General features: G+C 33.4%; 3 protein-coding genes across 3 annotated transcripts; all 3 read left to right on the top strand.

Moving 5' to 3' along the window:
- Positions 1–6964: 6964 nt before the first annotated feature.
- Positions 6965–9736, top strand: LOC146939768 (NAD(P)-binding Rossmann-fold superfamily protein). The gene is made up of 4 exons (XM_085757502.1): positions 6965–7292; positions 7484–7700; positions 7790–7896; positions 9314–9736. The coding sequence occupies exons 1-4, from the start codon at positions 6996–6998 to the stop codon at positions 9506–9508; spliced, it is 816 nt and encodes a 271-aa protein (XP_085613628.1). The 5' UTR covers positions 6965–6995; the 3' UTR covers positions 9509–9736.
- A 146-nt stretch (positions 9737–9882) lies between these two features.
- LOC146939767 (tropinone reductase homolog At5g06060-like) lies at positions 9883–15110 on the top strand. The gene is made up of 4 exons (XM_085757500.1): positions 9883–12021; positions 13919–14135; positions 14234–14340; positions 14757–15110. The coding sequence occupies exons 1-4, from the start codon at positions 11380–11382 to the stop codon at positions 14943–14945; spliced, it is 1155 nt and encodes a 384-aa protein (XP_085613626.1). The 5' UTR covers positions 9883–11379; the 3' UTR covers positions 14946–15110.
- Positions 15111–15920: 810 nt separating this feature from the next.
- Positions 15921–17855, top strand: LOC146939766 (tropinone reductase homolog At5g06060-like). The gene is made up of 4 exons (XM_085757501.1): positions 15921–16274; positions 16861–17077; positions 17183–17289; positions 17465–17855. Exons 1-4 carry the CDS (start codon positions 15978–15980, stop codon positions 17663–17665), a joined length of 822 nt encoding a protein of 273 aa, XP_085613627.1. The 5' UTR covers positions 15921–15977; the 3' UTR covers positions 17666–17855.
- Positions 17856–20597: the final 2742 nt, after the last annotated feature.

The following is a 20597-nucleotide window of genomic DNA, read 5'->3' as shown; positions in this document are numbered from 1 at the left end:
TAATTCTATCTCTGGTTACATGTGACAGTCCTATTTAATTTGTTGAATATGTAGAAGTGATCACTTTGATTTTCCATTTTTGAGCAAATATACAATTGCATAAATTTATGGTGATCACTTTAGATAAAATTCATTAAGGGTAAATTATTACAAATATTAAAAACATAACACAATTGTAATCAATATTATGTTATTGTCATCAAGTTGGACATGCAAATTCATAATTTCTAATATGTTAATGGGAAATGGAATCTTTAGGCTAGGGTTTCACAGTGAGAGGGAATTCATAGAAATGTATAGAAAAATATATTCAGATAAACCAGGTAGAGTTTATTTATCTATAATAATATTTTTCACCCTCCCCTTTCTGGTTATCAACTATGTCTTACAGTTACACTGCCATATTTGACACCTTCAACAACTGCAAGTTTTAGACAAGAATCAACAGGGAAAAATAAATCAACTTTAAAGTATTAACTAAAAAAGTATTACTTAACTTTATCACTCTCTTTTATCCGATATTTTATGAGATGTCTCTCTTTTCATATCCTAAGGTGGGAGAAAAATCTTTATATAGACTTGTTAAGGGATGAGAAATGGAAAGAAAGACAAGAGACTTTGATCAAATGAAGTGTATTAAAGATGAAGAAGGTAAAATTTTGGTTAAAAAAAAGAGATAAAGGATAGATATGGAAGAAGTGCTTCCACATATTATATGATGACAAATATGAGATCTATATCAACGGATCATAATTATAACTAATATATCTCAGATTCAAGAACACAAAGTAAAAGAAACATTGAAAAGAAATGTTGAAAACGTTGAAAGGAGACACGAGTTACTGATCATCAATTTGGTTTTATGTATGGGAGGTCGACCATGAAAGCAATCCATTTACTGCGACGTGTGATGGATCAATACCAGATAGATAAAAAAGACTTGCACTTAGTTTTCATAAATTTAGGGAAAGCATGTGAGATAGTGCCTAGGGAGATTTTATGGAAATCCCTAGAAAGAAATGAGTTAGGATTGCCTATATATATTTGAGCAATCAAGGATATGTATGAGGGTGTCTCAACTAGTGTGAGGCTACAAGATGAAGACATAGATGATTTATCCATAACAATATAATTGCAACAAGGTTCGACCTTAAACCCTTATCTTTTTACTTTGTTTTGGATGTACTTACATAACACATCCAAAAGTTAGCATCGAGATGTATGCTTTTGGTTGATGACATATATAGTCCTACTTAGAGATCGTTAAATGGGAGGTTGGAGATTTCCAAACGAACCCTAGAAACATATGGCTTCCTCCTAAGAAGCAAAACCAAGTATATGAAATGTATTTTTAGCAAAAGGCAAAGTGTTTCTAGTTTATAGGTGAAAGTTGGAGATCATATCATATTATAAGTTACACAGTTTAGAAATCTTGGATACATATTACAAAATAAGTGAGAAATAGAATGAGATGTAAACCATCGAATTCAAGTTGGGTGGTAGAAACAAAAAAGGGCCTCAATAGTTTTATATGTCATACGAAAATACCATTTAAGTTAAAGGAACAAGCAGTTGTAAGATCGACGATGTTGTATGAAATTTGTTGCTTTGTCAAGAACCAACATGAAACTAAATTAAGAATAGCAGAGATGAGGATGTTAAGTTTGATGTGTGGTAAAACAAAACATGATATGATTAAAAATAAAAACATTAGAGTTAGAGTAGCGAGTATAGTTGAAAAGACGGTGGAACTAGACTATGTGGTTTGTCATTTAGATAGAAAATATGTAGGTCTTATAGTAAGAATAGTATATGAGATGAAGAATAGTCGAATCACTAATGACAGAGAAATACTTAAAAAAATATTATAAGAGAAACTATTAAAAAGGATTTAAAGAATAACGAGTTTAATAGATATATAGTATATGATAGAACATTATGACGTTGCTTGATCTATATAACCGATCTCATTTCGTAATATAAGACTTAGTCGGTGTTGTTTAGATATCATGAGCATTCTCCCTTCTTTTATCAGCTTCTTCTCTGTATCTCTCAAATCCCAATAATCAATAGTACGATGTGAGGAAAACTTTTCTTCAATAAAGAAAAATGATATGAGACCTGACAGTAACTGATAGTTATTAGTCACTTCAGCTACTTGCCTACTTATATTCCAAGGAGCTAACAGTTCTCTTTCTCACATGCACATAAATATTTTTACCTAGAATTGTTTTCTTGTTTTTGGCATTCCCCATTTTACCTGGATGGATCACTCTCACCTACTTGGCTACTTGCAATGCTTCCTACACCACATCATTCATTCCAATTGTTTTCCACATGTTGCTTCCTAACACATCCAAAAAACCAACCAACTACACACGGGAATTGAACATTAATAATATACTCATATAAATAGTCATATACTAGTATATTAAATATCAATGAATTAAGTTTGGTGAAGTTAGAAAAGAAAAAACATCACATCATTGGATTTATAGCAGCATGTTATTGTTTTTACTCTTGGTGTGATCCATCCATATCCACGTTATTAACTAGCTATACTGTATATTTATATCTAACAATGTCCATTTATTATATCTTCCAATATGCTCTATAGTTATCTCTAAAAATGTCAATTTTTTAGAAGCTCGAGACTGTTTCTTCTTGTAGCAACTTAAAAACAGTGCAGTTTAATTTATAGCCACCTTATTATCCATTATTATTGTGACACCGACCGTTGCTCCAGAATACACGGGGACGTCATAAGTATCTTGTTTTCAAACTTTCTAAATAAAGAAATTTGATTTGATTTGATGAAATATATAGATGTGTTGACTTCATGCTCTTTCTATAGTTTGCTGATATATATAGAAACAATATTATGTTGTTTTGATCTAACTCAAAAGTCAAAACAATTAATATACATGGTTCTATTTTCTCTTCCTAATTTTCAATAATTCTTGATCTTTTTTTTTTTTTTTGAACAGCTCATATATTGATAAAAGAGAATAATTCTTGATCTACCTTGACATTAATTTGATTAAATCAAGAGAATAGAAATTCTAGATTTAGCTAGATATGATGTATGTGTATTCATTGTATGCTTGTGGAGAGAACTCACATGGGGTGATGCATGTGTATTCATTGTGGAATTTTCCTTTATCTAGGTATATATATAAGTAGTATTCTGATTTAACTAGATATGCTTTATTTAGTGTTCTTTCATGTATGCAGAGTTATTACTGTAGAAGGTATATATTACTCTCTTCATGCAACTATTGCCAATGTATTGCTCAAGATCTTAAAGGAGGTGTATAGAGTAAGTGTAGCTGGCTAGCAGTGAAAACAACTACCCAAACATTTTTTCAACACTATATAATTAATCTCTTCATTAATTGATTGTGAATGACAACTTTGACAAATGACACTTCGTAAGCTTATTCTCCATCTCTTTCTGAATAGAGAGCTTGATATAATTTTTTTGAAAGAAAAAAAAAGTAGTAGCTCATTTTTGAGCAAATTGAAAATAGGAGTGTTTCTCTACATGCACGTGATGTGATGGCAGTAGAAGATTACAATATAATCATAATGAATGAGTCTCTCCGTGATTGTAACTTTTGTTATTTTTAGGCTCCTATTTACCTACACATGTGAACGTGCCACGTGATTGAAATCCCTACATGAACCAATATCTCAATTCAAGCTTGTATCGTCATTGTTAATCAAATAGAAAAGAGAACAAAACAAGAAAGACACTTAGAGTTTGAATAAAATACCAATAGCATACTAGACCAAAGGTTACAAAAGAATATATGATTAAACTTAAATGAACTCTATTAACTTAGAAACTTAAAAGGTTCAAGGGCATGAGTCTAATGACTCATTATCTAACACATTCTCTTAAACTCGCAAAGCGACGACAGAAAGCAAAGCATCGAGAGTTTCTCAAATAAAAAATAAAATAAAGAAAAATATATTCAATAATATAAACTCAAAACAATTAATATTCTAACACTACCCTCTCAAGCTAAAACTTTAAACTTGTTACAAAATTAACTTTGAAAATAAATCAAACCAACCAGTAGCATAATTAATGGAGGGGAGCAACCAAAGTGAATAACCATCATAAAGAGGAGGCCGCCAAAAAGAGAAACCATCCAAATAGAAAAACCAATTGCTTCAGGCACGCCAAAATTTCAATTGTCCATAACATTCAGGAGATACGATCCAAACCGTTTAGGAGTTATCTCTGTTCAGTGTGTTTCTTATTCGCAGAGAGCGAGAGGCAAACTCTCCTCCAACACGTGGATGTGGTTGTTGTCAGAGTGAATGTGAGGGATTAGAAGGTTCTAGCTCACGGATTGATAACATACTAATGTTGACATTGAGATGTAATCAATTGTATCTCATAGTACAACTTCTCCCAAAAGAGGCTTGTATCTAAGTGAATTGCAACGTTAACATGTTGTGTATAGCTTCTCAACCACAACCCGAATCACACTTACTATCCTTAAAATATTGTTTCAATCTACCATGAGCATATTCATTTATATTTTGTGTTGTGTTACCAAAATGCATAACACGGTTTGTCCACACCTTCACAATTTTTATCTTTAAGGGTTTCAATATGATACTTTCAACATAATTCATGAATTTTGGAAATATTTCACATTTTTCTGAAGTGTACAGTTACATATGTATATAGTTCCTCATAAAGAGAATGCACTAATTTTCAAGCACCCATGATGGTGTTACATAAATTCGTCGACTTCACCTATTTTTATTTGGAGTTTGTGACTTTGCAATCTGTTTTGCACCTAGCTCTCACATTTTTTCGAAATATGAAATTCACACATCAAATTAGTAGATGTTGGAAAGGTTTTGGCAAGAACATTCATCAATGTGATATCCCTATCAGTCAAGGCCGTCCCTATATATTTGGAGGCTCGACTCTCAATCAAAAATAGGCCCCTAATAAAATAAAAATGTAATTTTTTTAAAAGAGCAATCATCTATTTAAATTGAAAATAAGATCCGTAAAAATAAAAATACAACTTCAAGCTAATATCTTTATCAATCTTCTAGGCTGTTAATTTCCCTAGTTAATTTGCACACATGTAAAAATAAAAGGTTTATAATGTTTTATTTGAGAGAACAATTATAATGTTTGTTCTTTAAAAAAAATTATGATGTTTGTTGTTAGAGAATTAGAGCTTTACTATTTTATACGATAAGTATGGACAAAAAATTGCAAGTAATGCTCTAAGAAAAAATATATTGTGTTTTTATTTGTAAATATAAAATCTAATATGTTAAGGAGAATTTGGTTGAATTGAATAGAGTATCGAGATTTAACCAAAAAAATTAGAGTATTGAGGATAGACGAGACTCAAATTAAAAAAATGAATAAAAGAAGAAAAAAAAAAGGAAAAGAGAAAAAAGGGATAGAAAAATTAATCAAAGAAGAAAAACTAAGAAAATGAAAAGAAAAATCAATCAAAGAAGAAAGAAGAAGAAAAGGAAAAGAAAAATTAATCAAAAAAAAAAAAGAAGAAAAGAAACGGGAAATTTAAAAGAAAAAAGGGAATCCTGGGTGTAAAGAAACGGGAAATTTAAAAGAAAAGAAAAAAAAGGGAATCATGGGTGTAAAGAAACGGGAAATTTAAAAGAAAAAAGGGAATCCTGGGTGTTGAACACCTAACCCGCATGGCAAACGCTCGTTTATACCGCTGGGAAGAGAGAAGAGTTGTGATGTTTTTGTCGCGCTATTTCTATATATTATGTTTTTGCATGCAGTATACAAAAAAAAAAAAAAAACATATTGGCCCCCAAAATTTGGAGGCCCAGCTCAGTAGAGCTGTTTGCACCCCCTCAAGGACGACTCTGCTATCAGTAACAATTACCTTCGACATATTTTCTTTACACTTCAAAAGATCAATACACTCATATAAAGCCCAAGAGAAATTATCCTCCTTTTCACAAGTCAGAAAATCGAACCCAACAAAGTATGTCAATTGCGTTGAGGTGACCCCAACTATCTCAAACAATAGAATTTTGTAGTGTTTGGTTTTATAAGTGGAATCCATCAACAAAACAGTAGGAAAAATGTTTAACAATTTTAACAGGTTCAGGATGTGCCAAAAATATATCTTGAACAGTTTTTGACTCACCAACCATTCTATACTTGAAAATATAGTTGTTGTCTTCCAAAGACGTCAACAATTGTTGCATCTATGTTCTTGAACGTCTTTTTGTATCTTTGATGTGCATTGTAAACTTGCTTTGCAAATGTTAAATTTTCTTTACGCCTATATTTCAAAGTAGACAAAATATTTTTTGATTTCACCATATTTTTTGTCATCTCAGCAACAAGCTTTGTCTTTTCCCGCATTTACATGATCGACCAAAATACAACCTTCTAACTTTGACTTCATCTAATGATTATGCAATCCTGAGACAACACTGAAACTCCATAGTTTTAATGCACTAAAATAACCACTATCAAATTTATCTATTTTAATAGTAAATCCTGCATTTCTTGCCTGACAATGAACCAAATTTATAATCTCTTTTTGATCTTCATACTTCTTTTAGGGACAATATTTCACACTATCAATGGAATAGACCTCTGGATCCATTTTTGGAACAATGAGAGGTTCAACCATATCTACGTAAACAAAATAAAAAACAATTCATTAAAACATGAATCAAACAATAAATTTGAAAAAATATTCCTTCAAAAAAAAATTGAAAAAATATCTTAGGGGAATTTGGGGGGGGGGGGGGGGGGGGGGCTGGGAGCAATTGGGAGTGCTAGAAAAGCACAGTTGAGTGTAATATTGTTAGGCCCAGATCTCGCTCATCAAATTTGGATTGGATCTGTGGTAAAGCACACAAAAAGAAATTTCAAACTAAACGACGTCGTTTGTTCTTGGATAAAATTAACGAACACGTCGTTCTTCGTGTTCGCTCGAAGAGAGGTCACAGAAACAACAATGGCGAACGCAGAGAGCAGTAGCAGAAGCTCAAGATGGTCCCTCAAGGGAACCACCGCTCTTGTCACCGGCGGAACGCGTGGAATCGGACATGCTATCGTTGAAGAACTCGCTGAGTTTGGTGCCACAGTTTACACTTGTTCTAGGAACCAAGAGGAGCTGAATAAACGCTTAATCGAGTGGAAAGAGAAAGGTTTTTCTGTTCATGGATCTGTTTGTGATGCATCTTCTTCTTCTCAAAGAGAGGAGCTTATTCGAAACGTGGCTTCTTCTTTCAACGGCAAACTCAACATATTTGTGAGTTTTTCCTTTTCTATATATTTTCTTTTGCATTTGTATATAATGTTGATATTGAAATTAAGAAAATGACGTAATTGTATGTAATCACATGTGTCTGTGTCCGACATTGGATATATCTTCAATCAGAAGTGTCGGTGTTATGTTATGACTTCAGCTCATATGTTGATATGATGTTCTTGTGAAATTAGGTGAACAATGCTGGAACAAATGTGAGGAAGCCAACAATTGAGTATACAGCCGAAGATTATTCGAAAGTGATGACTACTAACTTGGATTCTGCATACCATCTATGTCAATTGGTACATCCTCTGCTTAAAGAATCTGGAAATGGAAGCATTGTGTTCATTTCATCTGTTGCATCTCTCACAAGCATAGGTTCTGGAAGCGTCTATGCAGCAAGTAAAGGTAATTCAATGTATCATTATGTTATCTTTAACCTTTTGCTTAAATATAATGGATGGAAACTAAAAAATTCATTGTGTTGTTTTCTTCAGCTGCAATCAATCAGTTGACAAAAAATCTTGCTTGTGAATGGGCGAAAGACAATATAAGGAGCAACTGCGTTGCACCCTGGTATACGAAAACACCACTTGTGGAACATGTAATGCTCTTTCACAACTTCAATTATTCATTCCATGGCTTTGTCATTTTTTTTATGAATATTGTTTGAATTTGTAATCATGATTTGATTTGGATGAACACCGACTGATTGGTCATTGTTTAATCAGGGGAATATGGTATTCTTCTATTTTGTTATTAGGTTCTTCATAGTAAATAATGATCTGTTCTTTGATGTTTTTACATTCATACTCATTTTTGTAGGATTAGTAAGAATTAAGATACAACTTAGAAGTACTTGTCTGTAGTCTTTGAGGCTCGATAATTCTTTAGATTATTGAACAGGAAAATCAAAATTGCTTGCATATTTGGGATGGCTCATATAGAGTCTTGTATAGCTGCATTGTGATTTCATTAGTACTCTTATCACAAGTTTAATGGTTTTCCATGTTGACGGAAAAATGTATCTTTTAGTGTTTTGTTTTCAATCAATGTAATTACTTCCATAAAGGTCATTTGATAATCAGACACTTTAAAGCATTAACAAACAAATTCACAATATTTGCACCTAGGGAAGCGCCATTTGTCAGTTAGAACCAAAAAGAATAAATTGGTTACTTCTTTCTTCTCAGTGATTACCAGTGTTGTCGATGGTGCAATATGACAGAAGGCTAAAATACGCCATAGAAATACGCCATTGCAGCCTATGCCATGCCATGGCAGGCATCCCTTCACAAATTGTCTATGGCGGTTGTCATAAAAACCGACACGTCATTCTGCCATGGCAGCCATTTGACAACACTGACGATTACTTGCATTACATAAATTCATTTAGTATTGCATACAGGGTGACTTAAATGACAACTTTTTAACTGATCTGACAGTTTTTCTTCTCCATAATTCCACTGCCTTCTGTTTGATTCACGTATGTATATGATACACAATTGTGGCTCATCCAATGTTACCTTGATCCATGTGAAGATGCCAAAATCATGTTTTAGTATGTCCAATCTTTTATAGTTGAGGACTGTATATTTGGATATGGAACATTGATCTTTCTATGTGTTATTGTATTACACAGTTGTAGCAAGTGATTCTGGGTGGTCGTTTAGAATAAACTTCTTAAATTAATACATACGAATAAGAAAAGAATTGGCTTTGAGGGCATCAATATGGCAAATATGGACTTTTTTGTTAAGACGCATGGGTTTGGCTCTTTAACATTTTTCCTGGATCTGCACATGCTCTAGTGTAGTGTGCTGTGCTGTGCCTGCTGTGTTTGTGTAGGTGGTTGGTTTATCTGTGTATGGAGGGTTTTCTGCTATATAGGCTAACTCATTAAGTGCTGATGAATCAAAACACATCTGTGACTCTAATGTCCGTGTGCTCATGTAGTATTAATCTATAAATGGCAATGTTATGTTCATAACTTGTGTTGCGAATTGTTGTCTTTCTTACAGTTAATTGCTAACGAAGAGTTTGTGAATCAAGTGCTGTCTCGAACACCGATAAAGCGTATAGCAGAACCACATGAAGTGTCTTCCTTGGTGACTTTCCTTTGCCTGCCAGCTGCTTCCTACATCACTGGACAGATTGTTTCTGTTGATGGAGGATTTACTGTGAATGGATTTCAACCCAGCATGAGGATTACCTAATACACCGGATGTGATTTTTTTATTTTGAGCATTATTTATTTAATAGTTTATGAACCATGCACCTCCCTACTCAACACAATAATGGTATTTGTCAAGTTCTGATTAAATAGGATCTGGCTTTCAGTTTGGCATATATCATTTTGTTTTCTGAATAGTATGGAAATGGCACAATGTCATGTCAATTGCAAATTATTAAAATGTTCCATTCTTATTGGATCAAGATCAAAATTTTGTTTGATTTCTTGGAACAGAACAAAGGAATTCAATGTTTGGCAAAAAATTGCAAACTGGTGATTCATGTGGGGGATAAAGGCATAACTAAAAAAAGACCAAAGACAGCTTCTATTCCTTACTGCCTGTCCTCCTCAAGCCATGTTTGAATGATAGATGTCTAACTTGAGTCTGCAAAATTCGTAAACCATAAAATTAGCCACTTATATAGTAGTATTAAGTTTGTTAAAGAGAGAAAAGAGAAGACATCACGTCACTGGCTTTAGCAGCATGTAATTGGTTTTACTCTTGGTGTGATATATCCATATCCATGTTAATTAGCTATATAGTTAATTAGCTATCTCTAAAAATGTCCATTTCATATATCTTATAATATAGTACTTCCTACGTCATAATGGAGAAGAGTCAAGTTAAAAGAGGTAGAGGAAGACCTAGGAAAACTATTAGAGAAACCATTAGAAAAGATTTAGAGGTCAATGAGTTGGATCCAAATTTGATTTATGATAGAACACTATGGCGTCATTTGATCCATGTAGCCGACCCCACTTAGTGGGATAAGGCTTGGTTGTTGTTGTTGTTGTTGTATAGTACTTCCTAGGTCATGTACTATTTACATAAAACACTTTGATCATATTTTTCTATTAAAATATAATGACAAATGATAGTATATAAGATGTTGTATTTATCTCGATGAATATTTTCTAAATATCAAAAACTTTGTAAATGAAGTACTATCTAGAACACTGATACAGCGGATAGCAGAAACGATGACGTATCTTCCTTCGTGATTTTCCTTTGCTTGCCAGCTGCTTCCTACATCATTGGACAAACTATTTCAGTTGATGGAAAATTCACTGTAAATGGATTTCAGCCCAGCATAAGGATTAACTAAAGCAAAAATATCATTTTTATTGTGTTCATTGTTTACACGGCACAAAGGTATTCACCAGAACCTGTTCATAGGGTTTGGCTTTCAGTTCATTATTTCTCATTTTGTTTTATGGATGGATGGTTTTCCTAATTATGTTCATCTACTATGACTCATCTACGAAGGAATAAATGGAGGGACAAAAAAGGCAGCATTTCATGTCAATTGTAAATTTTTAAGATGTTGCATTCTTATTGTATCCAGTCTAAAATTTTGTTTGAATTCTTGGCACAGAATAAAGGAATTCAATTGGGTGAAATTAATGAAAGGGGGTTAAGATCAACAGCTCAATAATAGAATCATCTTCAATGATAACTGTTTCAAATTTGTTTTTGAGTTGATATAATGTTTCACTTTGTTCAGGGGCATCTTTGATCAAAGGCAGAAGTATGTAACTTCTACGACGATTTTGTAGCCTAGGGTGTTCACATCCAAATTGATGCAAATTAAAAAAGCAAACCATAAAATATATGCCACATTACCCCATTTCTGCGTGAAAAAATGGTAATGAATGATAATTCATTAGCCGGTGGTGTAAAACTGTCCAATAACCGTATACAGTATACACCCATTAAACTCATCATATATTCACTTGTGCATGTGTGAGTCACATTGAAGAATAATAAAACAAAAAATATGCTTCATTGTTGTGTTTTGTTTTTCATGAATTACTTCATTATTCTGTTGCTTATTAACTAAAGATACCCCCACAATGGGCCCATGTGGTAGAGATCAATATAATGTTTTGACTCCTCAAATCAGGCTTTGGCCACAGTCAGCACACTGCACAATTTTTTCAAATATAAATAAACGAGGTCGTTTGGCATATGAACACTTGCATGAGATGATAAACGATCTCTTTCAGCTTAACCAGAGATCCTGGATTCAAATTCAGCCATGGGAATACAGTGTTAAATTTCTTGAGAGAGATTTTCGCCACTCCTCGCAGTCCCACCCACCTCGAGGGATTATTCTCAGCAATTGCGCGCAAAGGATATCCAGTTCACAACAACAAAACAAACACATTCTCCATGTAAGAGAAGTCACAAAAACAACAATGGAGAACCAAGAGAGCAGCATGAGAGGCACAAGATGGTCTCTCAAGGGAAAGTCTGCTCTAGTTACTGGTGGAACTCGTGGAATCGGTCATGCTGTGGTGGAGGAACTAGCTGAGTTTGGTGCCACAGTGTACACTTGCTCTAGGAATGAAGAAGAGCTGAGCAAATGCTTAAATGAGTGGAAAGAGAAGGGTTTTTTTGTTTATGGATCGGTTTGTGATGCATCTTCTCCTTCTCAAAGAGAGGAGCTTATTCGACAAGTTGCTTCTGCTTTCAACGGCAAGCTCAACATACTTGTGAGTTTTTCCTTTTCTATATATTTCGTTTTCCGTTTCTATATTATGTTGATGTTGATGTTGAATTTTGCATAGCTGGTAGTCTTTTAATTCATGAAAATTACTCGTACAATACAAATATTCAGTTCTTAACTTCTTTTAATCAATTTGTAGATGCTCGTGGAAAACTTAGTTGGAAAAGTTTTTGAAAAATTGAAATGCCAAATTATTTTCAACTAGCACAACAGAATATATTATTTACAATTTGATTTGTATGTTTGTCTTAAGGTTATATTAATGTTTACTTTCTATAAGAATTTGTATTGTATTTATCAAACTTACTCTTATAGTCTCGTTCATCAGTTCACTTTTTGAGTGTGTTGGAGATTGATCTAATGCATTATAACTCTAACGGTCAGTGGCGGAGCCACGTGTGGACTGGGACTGGCCATGGCCTACCCATTTATTCTGTGAAAAGACTATAATACCCCTAAGCTAATTTAATATTACTGCCATGCCACTCAACTACCCCACTCTCAGAACGGGAAAGGGAAATAAAAGAACCAGAGCTGAAGTGTATTTTCTCTTCTCCCTTGCACAACATCACTCACGACTCACCGCCATCACCCACCGGCATCTCCTCCGGCGAACTCATCCACCGGCATCTCTTCTATCTGCATCAATCTCCAGAATCCGAGTCTATTCTTCATTGGTCTTAATCTCTCTACAAACCCTACAATTCTAAGTGTATCTCTGAATCTGATTCTTCATCTTCTTTTTGTTTGTTGATGAATTTGATTTTGGTTTTGGTTTTCAATTTCAATTTTCCCATAACCCTAATCAAAACAAAAAGGGGATTTTTTATTTTTGATTTGAGCCATTACCGAGGTTTTTTTTTTCTTTTCAGTGCCCTCAAATTGCTAGAAGATTTTGAAATTTAATCTTCAAAATTTTAGTGCAAAAGATTTTGAAAAATGTTTCGTTGTAGTCTTGTAGAAGGCAGAAGCAATGTATCTTTATTATCTGTTATCCTGACTCCTGAGTTTGTTTCCTTATGCAATCCTGACAAATCTTTCTAATGGGTTGAGTTTGTACCGTACATTGCAATTTAGTTCTATGTAATTTCACTTATAACTTAGTTTTTAACATAAACTGTTTTAACATAACAACTCCTAGTTATATAATATTGTAAAATGTAACAGTAACACTATCATTTTTTGTTAAATTCATTGGTGAAAATATGTATGTAATTGAGAAGCATAATGATGTTGGTTTTAACAAAAGAGTAAGACCATGAAATTTAAGTACATTAGCAGTACCATTGTCAATTGTAGATTTGTTTAATTATGAGTGTCTTAACACTATTCTTACATCATTTTGATAAATTTGTTTCCTAGAAACAGAAAAGTCAAGATGAAGAATCAAAAAATCTATTCATTTTACAAGAGGATGACCAATGATATTGATGTCGGCCATCCCAAACATTTTTGTCTGGCTCCGCCACTGCTAACGGTGTTTCATCGTTCTGTGTATTGCTGCAACATGTTTTAAGATTTTCTTCCTGGTGAAAAAATAAAATAGTAGAAGTTATAGAAGAAGGTTGAAATGCCTCACACACACACACACACAGTGAGAGCTTGTCCCTATGCTAAGGTTGTTATAAGGCTGCTTACTCCACCTAGCGAGGGCCTTGTGCACTGGGCCGTCACCAATCTTACACGCACTTGATTTTCAAGTGGTTACATTACATACTTAAAAAAATTGCATTCTTTTGATGTACTTTGGCTTGTTATAAGACTTTCTTATGGATGCTTCAAATACACTCAGAAATGTTCACCTTTTTCGTCTTGTTTCTGGTATGCATGACTTTAACTTATAATAAAAGTTATGTTCATATGATAATCTTGTGAGCTATTAGGTAAACAATGCTGGTACAAATGTGAGGAAGCCAACAATTGAGTATACAGCCGAAGATTATTCAAAAGTGATGACTACTAACTTGGATTCTGCATTCCATCTATGTCAACTGGCACATCCTCTTCTTAAAGAATCTGGAAATGGAAGCATTGTGTTCATTTCCTCTGTTGCATCTCTGATAAGCGTAGGTACCGGAAGCATCTATGCAGTGAGTAAAGGTAACTTGGTGATCATCATGTCTACTTAATTTGCATAATGAGTACAAACTATTTTGATAGACATTTACTGAAGCGATTCACTGTGTTGTTTTCTTCAGCTGCAATCAATCAGCTGACAAAAAGTCTTGCTTGTGAATGGGCAAAAGACAATATAAGGAGCAACTGTGTTGCACCCTGGTATACAAAAACGTCGCTTGTGGAACAGGTAATGCTCTTTTCACACCTTTAATTATCCATTCTCTGGCCTTGTCATTTTTTCTTTATGAAGATTGCTTAAGTTTGTAAATATATATTTTCTCCTACGTTGCGATTCAATAATACTCTTATGATGTTACTCTGATTCACGTATGCATACGAAACACGATCATGGGCTCGTGGCTCATCTGGATGTTAGCCTGATTCATGCAACCGAAATCATGTATTAGTAGGCTAACTCTTTAAGTGTTGATCAATGAAAAACATATCTGTAACTATCCACCATATGATGCCTCTGCATTTTAATTTTTGCTGAAAAATAAACATATGTATAACCGTAGTGTCAGTGTGAGCATCTGTAGTATTAATCCAAATGGCAATATTATGTTCAGAACTTATGTGGCTAATAATTTACCTTTCTTGCAGTTTATTGCTAACAAAAAGTTTGTGAATGAAGTATTATCTCGAACACCGATAAAGCGTATAGCAGAAACACATGAAGTGTCTGCCTTGGTGACTTTCCTTTGTCTGCCAGCTGCTTCCTACATCACTGGACAAACTGTTTCTGTTGATGGAGGATTTACTGTGAATGGATTTTCTGGGTTGTTTAAATAACACAATGGCATTTCATCAAATTCTAGTTAGAGGGTCTGTCAAAAACAAGGGCCTGGCTCTCATTTTACCATTTATCTTTGTTTTCTAAATGTTAGTACTAATTATATTTATGAACTTTGACTTATCTAGGAAGGAATATATGGAAAAGGCACCATTTCATATCTATTGCAAATTCTAAAAATGATCTATTTTTATGGATGAAGCCCAATTTATTTATTTATTTATTTTATCATTTGGCACAGAACAAAGGAATTCGATTGGTTCTCATTATATAAGATTTTTATTAATTTTTCGTTATTTGAAGAATAGATGTTATAAATAAGGGGAGCATAATGATTAGTAGGTAGGACCTGTCCTTGATAAAAGTTGATACTGTTTGACAATTTGACTCGCAAATGATGTCTCTAAATCCATGATTCAAGTGATTTGCATCGCATACGAAACTGCATGCTATTAATTAGTAGTATGATCACAGCTCCCTACAAAACGAGTGATCCAACCACCAACCGAGTTCCAGATAAAACTCCCAAAGCTCGATCTACCATGGTTACCAATCGAACTACCATCAATATTACTGTAATCACATTATCTAGACTTTTGAGGGGGTGCCAAAAAACAACCCTGGAATAGGGATAGGAGAAGACCACCAAAAACCTTTTCGATGGAATTATAGAGAGTAGATTTGACAAAGAAGGACCACCAAAAACCTTTGTTTCCTTTATCTCCAGCAGGATTTGAAGGTTCACATGTGTGAGATTTGTATTGCCTAGCTAAAAAAACTGTGGTCCAAAAGTTTGAAATTTGAACGGGGTAAAATTTAAATGTATAACATACTTTTGAGGTGTGTTTGATACAAAGTTTGCCTTATATATACATTGAATTTTGAGATTTAATAAATCTTTGCTTGTCCAAAAAAATAGTACACTGTACAAAATTTTCAAATATAAATAAGCGTCAATCATTGATATATAAAATAACCACAAAACACATACACGTTCTCAGTGTTAGCAAGATAAGGTAACAAAAACAACAATGGCAAAGCAAGAGAACAGTAGCAGAAACTCAAGATGGTCCCTCAAGGGATTCACAGCTCTCGTCACCGGCGGAACTCGTGGGATCGGTCATGCTATCGTAGAGGAACTTGCTGAGTTTGGTGCTATAGTGTACACTTGTTCTAGGAATGAAGAGGAGCTGAATGAACGCTTGAATGAGTGGAAGGAGAAAGGTTTTTCTGTTTATGGATCGGTTTGTGATGTGACTTCTTCTTCTCAAAGAGAGGAGCTTGTTCGAAAGGTGGCTTCTGCTTTCAACGGCAAGCTCAACATTCTTGTGAGTTTTTTCTTTTCTATATATTTTGTTTTGCATTTCTATATTATGTTGATGTTGAAATAAGTTTAAATCAGCTTTTAATTCAAGAAAGTGACTCATACAATACATATATTCGTTTTTCAACTTATTGTAGAAAATTTAGTGGAATTTTTTTTCAGAATATATTTTCATACACGTCCAAATTCCAATCATGTGTAAACGAGTCATTAAAAGACTCTTAATCGTGTCATGAACTCAGTTGTTAAGAACATTGCATTACATAGGTAGGGACTAGGGTTCTAACGCCGGATTTCCACTTATTCATGTCTTGTCGCACACATTTTAACTTGCAAGTATGCGTAACAAAATTGTAATCTTTTGATGCACTTTGTCTTTGGCCATTTAAGATTTTCTTATGCTTGCTTCAAATGCCCTCAGAAGCTTGAAAATGCGATCTCTATACATACTCTCTATTTGTATTTAACAATTTTAGCATAAAGCTTAAAACAAGAAATGTTCAAATTGCTAGACTTCTTTTCCGTCACGCATGACTTCAGCTCATACTAAATTGTGCTCATTTCATAATCTAATATTCTTATGAGCTTAGGTAAACAATGTTGGAACAAATGTGAGGAAACCAACAATTGAGTATACAACGGAAGATTATTCAAAATTGATGAGTATTAACTTGGATTCTGCATACCATCTATGCCAACTGACATATCCTCTTCTTAAAGAATCTGGAAATGGAAGCATTGTATTCAATTCCTCTGTTGCATCTCTGACAAACGTAGGTTCTGGAACCATATACGCAGCGTGTAAAGGTAACTATGTATCATTATGTCATTGTTTGCTCAAACATGATTGATAGATACAAACTATTTTGACATTTACTAAAGAGATTCGATTCACCGTGCTGTTTTCTTCAGCTGCAATCAATCAGCTGACAAAAAGTCTTGCTTGTGAATGGGCAAAAGACAATATAAGGAGCAACTGTGTTGCACCGTGGTATACAAAAACGCCACTTAACGATTATGTAATGTTCTTTTCATACCTTTAATTATCCATTCAGAGCTCTTATCATTTTTTCTTTATGAAGATTGGTTAAGTTTGTACTGATATAATTTGATTTGGATGAAAAAAGTGAATAATCTTCAAATGACAATGTTATGTTCATAAGCTATGTTGCTAACTGTTTACCTTTCTTACAGTTATATGCTAACAAAGAGTTTGTGAATGAAGTACTATCTCGTACACCGATAAAACGGATAGCCGAAACACATGAAGTGTCTTCCTTGGTAGCTTTCCTTTGTCTGCCAGCTGCTTCCTACATCACTGGACAAGTTATTTCTGTTGATGGAGGATTTACTGCAAATGGATTTCAACCCAGCATGATCATAAGAAGTGATTAATTATGTTTATAAAATAATTCATGACTTATGTATAAGTTTGTTTGAAATTTTATTTTAATGTCTCTCAAAATAAAGCTTATTTTATTGTAAGACCATAGAACATAAGACTATTTCTGCATCATATCATAATCCTGTGTCTCCTTGTTAATCATCTGAAGGTCTATTTCTGCATGATGAGATGCTTGATAAAGGTCTTGTACCTAATGATACAGATACTACATATGATATTCTTGCAAGTGGAAAGCTCAAAGGGTCACATACTCTTGCTGGTGCTTAATTCACTCGATTAAGAATAGTGGCATACATTCTAATGATGGATTCTATTGCAAACGAGTCTAGCAGAAAGTTATTGCATATGGCTTGAAATTGGTTCAATCTTCCAGAATTCACAAGTATAAAGTTAACTCTGCAACTTGTGAATTCTAAAAAAAATAAAAATGTCAAATGAATAATTGTGAGCCATGAAGGCTCATTGAGGGCATAGTAAACATAGTGGTCAATAAGGGAAAAAAACAAGAAATAAACGGAATCATCCAAAATAAACATTGAATAAAAGAAATAAATCATTAGTTGAAATAAACTTCGTTTAAGCATTAATTGTCAATGGCTTTCATTTTGATTTTTTTTTCTTTTTACTCTGAAATTGATCTACATGATCATATTTAACATTTTCGATTTCATTTCAATTTGTGTACATAGGCCACATTATCTCTTCGTTGTGGCAAACAGAATGCACATAGGTTGTATTATCTCTTCATTACGTTAAACAGTTTCACTTAGGCTGCACGATCTCTTCGTTACAGCGAATGGACTTCACATAGCCGTATTATCTCTTCGTTACGGCAAACAGATTCATTTAGTCTTCGAGCACCAAGCACGTAGGATGCATTATCTCTTTGTTGCATCAAACGGAAATCATAATGAATTACCAATGAGTACTTAACTCGGATGCATTATCTCTTCATTTTTATCATAACCACCTCTATAGAGTCGGTACATAATTGATGTCAACAAGACACCGACGGTGCATGAAAATAAAACTCTAAAAATAAACCATTCATTTTTTAAAGAAATGATTTTAATTACTATACATAAACAGAGTGTAAAGTTACTTTACACATGTATCCAATGATGTGATATCACTTTGAATATAACAGAGTTTTCATTTTTATTAATTGAAATAAATTATAACAACCTATAGTATGTGTAAAATAATCGTTAAGTATACAGTAACAATATGACATTATTATCTTGATGGTATGGCGTGGCGGCAAGAAATACTCTAGTTTGAACCCCGGTTTCCAATTGGCAGTAATTGGACAAGTCAGTTTATCCAACTCGCTATGTAAAATGCACAAGCTCAACTGCTCAAATTGCTTGACAAATTTTTTGTTCTTCAGTCTAATTTCAAAGTTCAAATTGTACATTCAACCAATGAAGTCCTTTCTACTAAATCTTATAACTTGTTTTCATTTTTGTTCTTCAGTCTAATTTCAAAGTTCAAATTGTACATTCAACCAATGAAGTCTTTTCTACTAAATCTTATAACGTGTTTTCAAAGAACAAAAATCGATGGATGTTTTCTTTAACTCTTCAGTTTTTAGAGGAAATGAGCCTTATTAATCTATAAGACGAGTAAAGTCTAACCAATAATTTTTTTTGTTAATCTATAAAAAAATTGTTCAACTGCTATTGCCGTTTCGTAGTCAAATTTCCTAATTGTGTCCTTCTTCTTATTTCCATTTCTATGAATAGATAAAGATATTGGTGGTGTTAATTTTAATCTTAGGAGTAGTTAAGACTTTGGTTTGTGCCATATCTAGCTTTTGAGATCATATTGGAATTTTAGCCACGACAATATGAGTAATGAAGACTTTGGTTGTTTTTTTAAAAATAAAGTATTCTCACTTGCAATTTGAGAATTTGTTCATATTGGAATTTTAGGCACGACATTATGAGTAAGGAAGACTTTGGTTGTTTTTTTAGAATAAAGTATTATCTTGCAGAGGCTAATCATTCGATATAACTGAGGTTTATCAACAAATATTTTTTATACGCAACAGCCAGAGATCAAATTCTGAAATAATGATTAAAAGACTCAAACATACTCCCTCCGGTCTCAAATGTAAGAAACTTTTCACTTTTTAGGTTCATTCAATAATTGACGTATGTGGTCCATATTATAAACCGCATACATCAATTATTGAATGAACCTAAAAAGTGAAAAGTTTCTTACATTTGAGACCGGATGGAGTATATCACTTGTGTCACTTGATGACTTTGTTTTAATTTTTGACTAATTATGTTTACCCACATGTCAAAAAATTGTGTGCCCCATACCATCTAATCTAATTATAATAATGCAACTTTTTTAGATTTATCGAAAAGTGGCTTTGCTGATGCGTGGATTTGATTCATGGGTTTGATTGGAGAGGAAGTGATTATTTTAAACTGGGTCATGTTAATTAGCTAGTGCATATGGGATAATTTTTAATGGAAAAAAATTGTATTGAAGAGTATATTTTACATTTTTTAAATGTTGATTATATAAGTTTCGTGATAATTTTATTATATTTGATTCTTTAACAAGTGTATCAGACCCCTTTTTCTTATTTTTCTTTTAAATTTAAGATGTTTGGTTTAGTTATCAATAGTAAGAGGGAAGTACCTCTTGTGCTAGAAAAAACTTCGCACTTAATAGCACCAGGGAAAATACTTGGCCTACTCATAAAAATGTGAGTCCATATATAAGCTCCATAGGGCTCTTTTTCTTATCTATGACTGACGGTGGGATTTAGTATGGGAAAGGAGGGTTGTTTCCCACCATGGGAAAGTTAATGTTAGTCATTGGATCTAGTAAAGAACATGGTCTTATTATACACTCTCAATACTAGATTTTTTGTCACATTTTCCACCACTATCTCTCTTCTTC

This window comes from Medicago sativa, chromosome 3 (assembly GCF_051527215.1).
Source record: "Medicago sativa cultivar Bolivia chromosome 3, Bolivia_mono, whole genome shotgun sequence".
Lineage (NCBI taxonomy): Eukaryota > Viridiplantae > Streptophyta > Magnoliopsida > Fabales > Fabaceae > Medicago > Medicago sativa.
This window is presented reverse-complemented; position numbering and strand designations above follow the sequence as displayed.